The sequence below is a fragment of the Physeter macrocephalus genome, chromosome 14 (genome assembly GCF_002837175.3).
Source record: "Physeter macrocephalus isolate SW-GA chromosome 14, ASM283717v5, whole genome shotgun sequence".
In the NCBI taxonomy this organism is placed as follows: Eukaryota; Metazoa; Chordata; class Mammalia; order Artiodactyla; family Physeteridae; genus Physeter; species Physeter macrocephalus.
The window spans coordinates 75,472,314-75,481,110 of record NC_041227.1 but is presented as its reverse complement, the minus strand read 5'-3'; the positions used below and the strand labels follow the sequence as shown (position 1 = coordinate 75,481,110).

Genomic DNA, 8,797 nt, shown 5'->3' with positions numbered 1-8,797 from the left:
GAGATCCTTGCCGGGTAGAGTAATCTTGGTTGTATGTTCTTCCCTTTCATCACTTTATCATGCCACTCCCTTCTGGCTTGTAGAGTTTCTGCTGTGAAATCAGCTGTTAACCTTATGGGAGTTCCCTTGTATGTTATTTGTCGTTTTTCCCTTACTGCTTTCAATAATTTTTCTTTGTCTTTAATTTTTGCCCGTTTGATTACTATGTGTCTGAGCATGTTTCTCCTTGGGTTTATCCTGTATGGGACTCTCTGCAGTTCCTGGACTTGGGTGGCTGTTTCCTTTCCCATATTAGGGAAGTTTTTGACTTATAATCTCTTCAAATATATTCTTGGGTCCTTTCTCTCTCTCTTCTCCTTCTGGGACCCCTATAATGCGGATGTTATTGCATTTAATGTTGTCCCAGAGGTCTCTTAGACTGTCTTCATTTCTTTTCATTCTTTTTTCTTTATTCTATTCCACAGCAGTGAATTCCACCATTCTGTCTTCCAGGTCACTTATCCGTTCTTCTGCCCTAGTTATTCTGCTATTGATTCCTTCTAGTGTACTTTTTATTTCAGTTATTGTATTGTTCATCTCTGTTTGTTTGATCTTTAATTCTTCTAGGTCTTTGTTAAACATTTCTTGCATCTTCTCGATCTTTACCTCCATTTTTTCCCTGAGGTCCTGGATCATCTTCACTATCATTATTCTGAATTCTTTTTCTCGAAGGTTGCCTATCTCCACTTCTTTTAGTTGTTTTTCTGGGGTTTTATCTTGTTCCTTCACCTGGTACACAGCCCTCTGCCTTTTCATCTTGTCTGTCTTTCTGTGAATGTAGTTTTTGTTCCACAGGCTGCAGGACTGTAGTTCTTCTTGCTTCTGCTGTCTGCCCTCTCCAGGTAGCTATTTCTTTGGAGCTTCAAGAATGGGCTCCCAGATCTGGTCAATCACCTTGGGACAGTGCCAATAAGACTTTGTGTTTTGCTTTTGACTCTAGTCCTTTGGTCCAGTGGGAATTTTGAAAAATGCCATCTCTCTGTCTGAGGATGAACAATGGAAGAAAATACGAACGTTGCTGTCTCCAGCCTTCACCAGCGGAAAACTCAAGGAGGTAAGAAAAGAAGAGGACTTTCAGTTAGAAACTTAAGGAATGACTCTAGGGACAGGTAGAAAATAAGATCATGGTCCCTTTCCAAAGAGAAGTCTGCTGAATTTGAGTTTTCTAATGATGGTCTTTTGTCTTTACATCCTAGAAGAGACATTTTAAGATTCCTTATAAAATGCCACTTACTGCTGCATGCTTGGGAAAGCCAGGTCCTTCTAGGACTTGAGTCTGCATTTAACTTCAGGTGATGTTGTACTTTGTGTCTAGATGTTCCCCATCATTAGCCAGATTGGAGATGTGTTGGTGAGGAACCTGAAGAAGGAAGCAGAGAAAGGCAAGCCCATCAACATGAAAGAGTAAGTAGGGGTGAAGCTGCTGGTACCTGAGCTCCATTGAGACCCTCCAGCTGCCTGCCATGGAGCCAGATTCCCACTGCTGAGTTACTGTAGTGACCAGACAGAAGTAAGTGTGTGGTGGTACCACTCCAATGGGCCACCTCAGAATGAGTGGTGGCTCGCCAAAGAAAGTAGGGCAGCCGGGAGAGAAAGGGTCTTCTCCTGTGTACATGAGGCAGGATGAACTTATCTGCTTAACTGTCACTTTGGACATTCTGGAAGACAAAAACACATAGTTTAGAAAGGAGAAACATTGTTGTGCACGGTATTGAGTGTAGAGGGTGTGGAGCAGAGGTGGGGAAGGCTCTTCATACATACTGGCAGGCAGTGCACTGGGCAGGAATGTTACAGTATGGAACTTGAAACAACTTAAATCTCTTCACAGTTTTCCTGAGGAAAATGCTAAATATTAATTCTTAACCACCATTTGTTCTTCCTTCAGCCTCAAAAGAGAGAAGGCCCTGTACAGGCTATGGGTAGAGTGATCACAGCATTTGTTGTCTAAACTGAGATTTTTTTTTTTTTAATTCTGCTGTAACAACAGGTATAAACTGAGAATGTCCCGGGGAAACTGAGGACAGAAGATCACTTAGCTATGGGACTCCCTAAGTCAAATTTGGAGTAATTTATTATTTTTTTAACTAGAAATACTTTTAGTTCTTACATTTCACAGAAATGAGTCTACCCTCAGGGCAACCACAGACCACTGGAGTTGAGGAAGTGTGGGTCTTTCAGGATCCTTAGCAGGGGTGTAAGACAGTGAGGGATGATGTTCCTGGCAACTCAGAACAGGGTGTTGCTGGTCTGTAATTCACTGAAGAGGAATCAGCTCTGAGCGCACGTTCTATGGTGAGGCAAGACCCAGATCAACGTCCCCCTTCCTGACTCCCCCATATAAAATCCTTGGTTCAGCTCAGACACAGTCCTTATACACTTATTATTGCCTGTAGTCAAAACACACTACTGTACTTTGTCTGATTATGGGTGTCTATCCCTCTATGACTGAGCGCCTTGAGTTTGTGGGGGGATGTCTGACTTGCCTTAGTGTCCCCATCCCTCCTGGCACAGGGCCAGCTGCATCACTGGCACCTCAGGCACACCTCATGAGTGAGTGATAGTAGCATAGACTCCTCCATGGTCCAGCATGGTTCTGAAAGAGTGTGGCTCTTTACCTGTCTTGTCTGGGCATCTGATTTTACATGCACTTCTTGTTATATGTGTTGGGTAAGGAGAGTAAAGAGGTGTTGATTTTAGTTGTTCATATCTTTCTCTACTCAGCTTCTTTGGGGCCTACAGCATGGATGTGATTACTGGCACAGCATTTGGAGTGAACATTGATTCCCTCAACAACCCACAAGATCCCTTTGTGGAAAATAGCAAGAAGATCTTAAAATTTAATCTCCTCTCTGCATTAGCTTTCTCAATAAGTATGTGGACTACTTTATTCCTTTTTCTTTATTCCTTCTTCCATCCCTCCTTCCCTCCCTCCTTGCCTCCCTCTCCACCTTTCTTCCTTTATCTTTCTTTTGGTAAACTATTTTTAAAGCTATTTTAAACTATTTTTGTTTTTATTTATTTATTTTTGGCTGTATTGGGCCTTCGTTGCTGCACGCAGGCTTTCTCTGGTTGTGGCAAGAGGGGGCTACTCTTTGTTCCGGTGCGCTGGCTTCTCATTGAGGTGGCTTCTCTTATTGTGGAGCACGGGCTCTAGGCGTGTGGGCTTCAGTAGTTGTAGCACACGGGCTCAGTAGTTGTGGCTCGTGGGCTCAGTAGTTGTGGCGCACGAGATTAGTTGCTCCGCAGTATGTGGAATCTTCCCGGACCAGGGCTCGAACCCATGTCCCCTGCATTGGTAGGTGGATTCTTAACCACTGTGCCACCAGGGAAGCCCTGTCTTTCTTTTTAAAATAATAGCTTTATTGAGATACAATTCACATGCCATATAATGCACCACTGTAAAATGTATAATTCCTTGGTTTTTACATCCTACCTATCCATCAGCAGATGAAATGGACAGGCAAAATATATGCAACATTCAGTATACACAACTGGATATTGTATGTGTGTGTGTGTACATATACAAACACATATATATATGTGTATATATATGAATATATACATATATATATGAGAAAGCCAGGTTCTTCTAGGACTTCAGTCTCCATATGTGTGTATATATATATATATATATACACATACACACACACACACACACACACACACACACACACAATTGAATATTATTCACCCAGAAGAGGAAGAAAATCCTGCCATTTGCAACAAAGTCGAAGGACCTAGAGGGTATTACGTTAAGTGAAATAAGTCAAACAGAGAAAGGCAAATACTTATATGTAGAATAAAAAAAAACTAAACTAAAAAAAAAAAAAAAGAAGAAAACCAAACTCATAGAAAAACAAGATCAGATTTTTGGTTACCAGAGGTGTGGGTTGAGTGGTGGGAGAATTGGATAAAAGTGGTCAAAAGGTATAAATATTCAGTTGTAACATAAAAAGTACTGGAAGTATAATGTACAGTGTGAGTATAGTTAACACTGCTGTATGATATGTTTGTACATTACTAAGAAAGTAGATCGTAAAAGTTCTCATCACAAGGGAAGATATTTTTTTGTAACTATATAAGGTGAGGAATGTTAACTAAACTTATGGGGTTAATTTCACAATATACGTATGTTAAGTCATTATGCTGTACCCAAACTAATACAGTACTGTATCTCAACTATAACTCAGTAAAGTTGAAAAAAAAAGGGTTTTAGTACATTCAAAGATATGTGCAACCATCACTACAGTCAATTGTTGCACATTTTTGTCAACTCACAAGCCTTGTACCTGATAACTATAACCTCTCACTCCTCTTAGCCCTAAGCAACCACTAATCTACTTCCTACCTCTATAGATTTGCTTATTCTGGACACTTTGTATAGATGGAATCATATATGTGGGCTTTTGTGGCTGGCTTCTTTCACTTATCATGATGTTTTCAAGGGTAACTAAATTGTAGCATATATCAGTACTTCATTTCTTTGTATGGCCAAATAATATCCCATTATATGGACATTCTGCATTTTGTTTATCCATTCATCAGTTGACAGACACTTGGGTCATTTCCAGCTTTCGGCTATTATGAACAGTGCTGCTATGCCCATTCATGTACAAGTTTTCGTTTAAATACCTGTTTTCAATTCTTTGGGTATGTAGTCAGAGGCGAAATTGCTGAGTTATATAGTAACTGTGTTTAACTTATAAGTAACTGCCAAACTGTTTCCCCACAATCTTTTTAAGATAAATGTCTATTCAAATATTTTGCCCATTTATAGTTGGATTATATTCAGTACTTCTGTTGTTGAGTTGTAAGTGTTCTTTATATATTCTAGGTAAGAGTCCCTTATCAGACATGATTTGGAAAGTTTTTTTTTTTCCTTTCTGTAGGTGTCTCTTCACTTTCTTGATAGTTTGCTTTAAAGTGCAAAATTTTTTATTTTCATCATGCACAAATTCTTTATTTTCCTTTTTTTCCCTGTGCTTTTGGTGTCATGTCTAAGAATCCATTGCCAAATCTGAGGTCATGAAGATCTACCCATTGGTTTTCTTCTAAGAGTTGTATATTTTTAGCTCATATGTTTAGGTCTTTGATTTATTTTGAGTTTATTTTTGTATATGGTGTAAGGTAAGGGTCTATTTCATTCTTTTGCATGTAGCTATCCGGTTATCCTAGAACCTTTTATTAAAGACTATTTTGTCTCCATTGAATGGTCTTGTAACCCTTCTCAACATTCAGTTTACCATAGACAAGTGGATTTATTTCCAGAGTCTAAATTTTATTCTATCTATCTATATGTCCATTCTTAATGCCAGTATGACATTGCCTTGATTATTATAGATTTATGATAAGTTTTGAAATCAGCAGTACGAGTCCTACAACTTTATTCGTTTTTCTTTTTCGAGATTGTTTTGGCTCTTCTGTGCCCCTGGCAATTGCATATGAATTTTAAATTCAGCTTTTCAGTTTCTACAAAGAAGCTAGCCAGAATTCTGATAGGGAATGCGTTAAATCTGTAGAGTTGCTGTCTTGACAATGTTTAGTATTCTTATACATGTACATGGGATGTTTTTCATTTACTTAGATTTTATTTATTTCAACAGTATTGCAGTTTTCAGGGTAGATGTTTTGCACTTCTTTTGTTAACCTATTCCTAAATATTCTTTTTTTATGTTATTATAAATAGAGTTATTTTCTTAATTTCACTTTTGGGTTATTTATTACAGTGTATAGAAATAGAATTGATTTTGTATATTGACCTTGTTTCCCGAAACCCTGTTGAAACTGTGTATTAGTTCTAATAGGATGTTAGTGGATTATTTAGGATTTTTTATATACAAGATCATGTTATCTGATGGTAGAGGAGTTTTACTTCATTTTCTATACGGATGCATTTTATTTCCTTTTGTTGCCTAATTACCCTGGCTAGAACCTTTAGTACAATGTGGAGTGGAAGTGATGAGAGAGGCTTCCTAGTCTTGTTCAATTTTTTCTTCTTTAAATTATACATATGTATTTTATTTACACTTTGTATTTGATATATTTCACGATAAACAATTTTTTTCCATCTTAACCATTTTTTAAGTGTGCAGTTCAGCAGTATTAAATATGTTCACATCGTTGTGTAAAAGTCACCTCTGTCTATCCCCATAACTGTTTTCATCTTGTGAAACTGAAGCTCTATACCCATTAAACAATAACTCCCTGTTATTCCTTGCCCCCAGCCCCTGGTAACCACTAGCCTACTTTCTGTCTTTATGATTTTCCTAGCCTTGTTCTTTTTTTGTGTGTGTGGTACGCGGGCCTCTCACTATTGTCGCCTCTCCCGTTGCGGGGCACAGGCTCCGGACGCACAGGCCCAGCGGCCATGGCTCATGGGCCTAGCCGCTCCGCGGCATGTGGCATCTTCCCGGACCGGGGCATGAACCCGTGTCCCCTGCATTGGCAGGCTGACTCTCAACCACTGCGCCACCAGGGAAGCCCTCTAGTCTTGTTCTTAAACTTAGGGAAAGTTTAAGCTTAGGGGAAGCATGCAGTCTTTCATTATTAAGTATAGTGTTAGCTTAGTTTTTTGTAGATGCCTTTTCTCAAGTTGAGGAAATTCCCTTCTGTTCCTGTTTGTTGAGTATTTTTATCACAAGAGAGTGTTGGGTTTTGTCACATGCTTTTATGCATCTATTAGATGATCATGTGGTCCTTTGACATGGTTTATTATAACACTTTGTATTCCTGGGATAAACCCCACTTGGTTATGGTGTGTATCACTTTTTATATGTTGCTAGATTCAGTTTGCTAGTATTCTGTTGAGGATTTGTGCACCCATGGTATAAAGTATGTTGGTCTGTAGCTTTCTTTACTTGTGCTGGTTTGATTGATTGATTGATTGATTGACTGATTGAAGCAAGGTATAGTGACTTTATTTGGAAAGCCAAATTTATTTAAGTGTGTGTTATTTAATTTCCACATATTTGTGTGTTGCCCAATTTTCTTTCTGTTACTGATTTCTAATTACATTCCATTGTGGTGGAAAGACACGCACCGTATTATTTCTATCATGACTATTATTATTATTATTATTTTTATTTTTTTTGCGGTACGCGGGCCTCTCACTGTTGTGGCCTCTCCTGCTGCGGAGCACAGGCTCCAGACGCACAGGCTCAGCGGCCATGGCTCACGGGCCCAGCCGCTCCGCGGCATGTGGGATCCTCCCGGACCGGGGCATGAACCCACGTCCCCTGCATCGGCAAGCGGACTCCCAACCACTGCACCACCAGGGAAGCCCATGACTATTATTTTTTAAACTGCACAATTAATTGAAGTAACAGATTACAGTCTGGTTTATCCAAAGAGATGCTAGTCCAAGAATTAAAGGCCATGAGGTCCCAGAATGTAATCCAGTTCCTTTGGTCAATCCAAAGATGCAGGAGGGGCCACTGATCTCACTGCTGTAGTGATGGCCCCTATATGTGGACTTGGCCTTGCTCAGTCATTGGCTTCGAAGTCTGAGCAAAGGTCGTAGAGGCAATGGGTCATGATCGAGTATCCTGGTGGTTTTACTTTTTTGATTGGTAGAGCAAATTATGATTGCTCCAAGTAAACTTTGCATTTTCACTGTGCTTCCTTTTATCGTTTTCCCTACAGTATTGTTTCCATTCCTCACCCCAATCTTTGAAGTATTAAATATTACTCTGATTCCAAGAAGTTCTGTGAATTTTTTAGCAAAGTCTGTAAAAAGGATGAAAGAGAGTCGCCTCAAAGATAAACAAACGGTAAAGTCTGGTGGTGGTTACATGAGGGGGTTCACTTTTTGATAATTTATTGAGCTGTACACGTATTTCTTATGCATATCTCTACATTTTTTAAAGGTAGGTAGAAAACTATAGAGTTTAGAATAGGAGGGCTCTAAAATTTGGGGGGAATGAATAAGGAGGGAATTGGGGAAGGAAATAAGAGTATGAGCCAGAGAGCAATATTGAAATATAATAATAGGCATGCCAATTAACATGTCACTGCATAAATATTATTGAGATAAGGAGTTTACCACTTTTTTTCAATAAATGGTTAAGGGATAAAAGTTACTGATTAAAAATGATTTCACTGGTATTTCGCCAAATATTAGCTTGGCAAAGAATCACTTCAGTTCCAAGCTTCCTATTTCACAGGTTGTCCAATGGAAGGCCCTGTCAGGCACCTGATGCAGTGTAGTCATTTTAAAAGTTGAGCCCACTCATAGTTGGAGTGGGCAGCAGTCTTCTCTGGCCAATGAAGCCACAAGTGGGTTAACCCAGCTTTGCCTTCATGAGGGCTGAAGGCCAGCACAAGTATGGCTGCAGGTCGGGACAGGGCTGGGTACTCAGGATGTCACTGAAGAATGTGTAGCATCCCGGAAGGGTGAGGGGCTTGAAGATGCTTCTAGTAAAGCTGCCGATGAACTCTGCAAATATCAGGGGATTAATTTATGTGGTCATTCATTAAGAATTAAAGTTGGAGACAAGCCTCTTAGACAGCCTCATCGACCAGAGGGCAGACAGCAGAAGCAAGAAGAACAACAATCTTGCAGCCTGTGGAACAAAAACTACATTCACAAAAAGATAGACAAGATGAAGAGGCAGAGCGCTGTGTACCAGATGAAGGAACAAGATAAAACCCCAGAAAAACAACTAAAAGAAGTGGAGATAGGCAACCTTCGAGAAAAAGAATTCAGAATAATGATAGTGACGATGATCCAGGACCTTGGAAAAAGAATGGAGGCAAAGAT

General features: G+C 39.6%; 1 protein-coding gene across 10 annotated transcripts in view; it reads left to right on the top strand.

Moving 5' to 3' along the window:
- LOC102979137 (cytochrome P450 3A29-like) overlaps positions 1–8,797 on the top strand; it is an 86,610-nt gene that overhangs the window by 52,661 nt on the left and 25,152 nt on the right. For all 10 annotated transcript variants that reach the window (XR_008619091.1, XM_055089850.1, XM_055089845.1 and 7 more), the window contains 4 exons: positions 980–1,093; positions 1,355–1,443; positions 2,761–2,909; positions 7,681–7,808. Coding sequence is in view for 9 of the 10 variants with exons in the window: in XM_055089850.1 (XP_054945825.1) it covers positions 980–1,093; positions 1,355–1,443; positions 2,761–2,909; positions 7,681–7,808 (480 nt within the window). In the remaining variant the exon portion in view is untranslated. The remainder of the gene's footprint in view (positions 1–979; positions 1,094–1,354; positions 1,444–2,760; positions 2,910–7,680; positions 7,809–8,797) is intronic.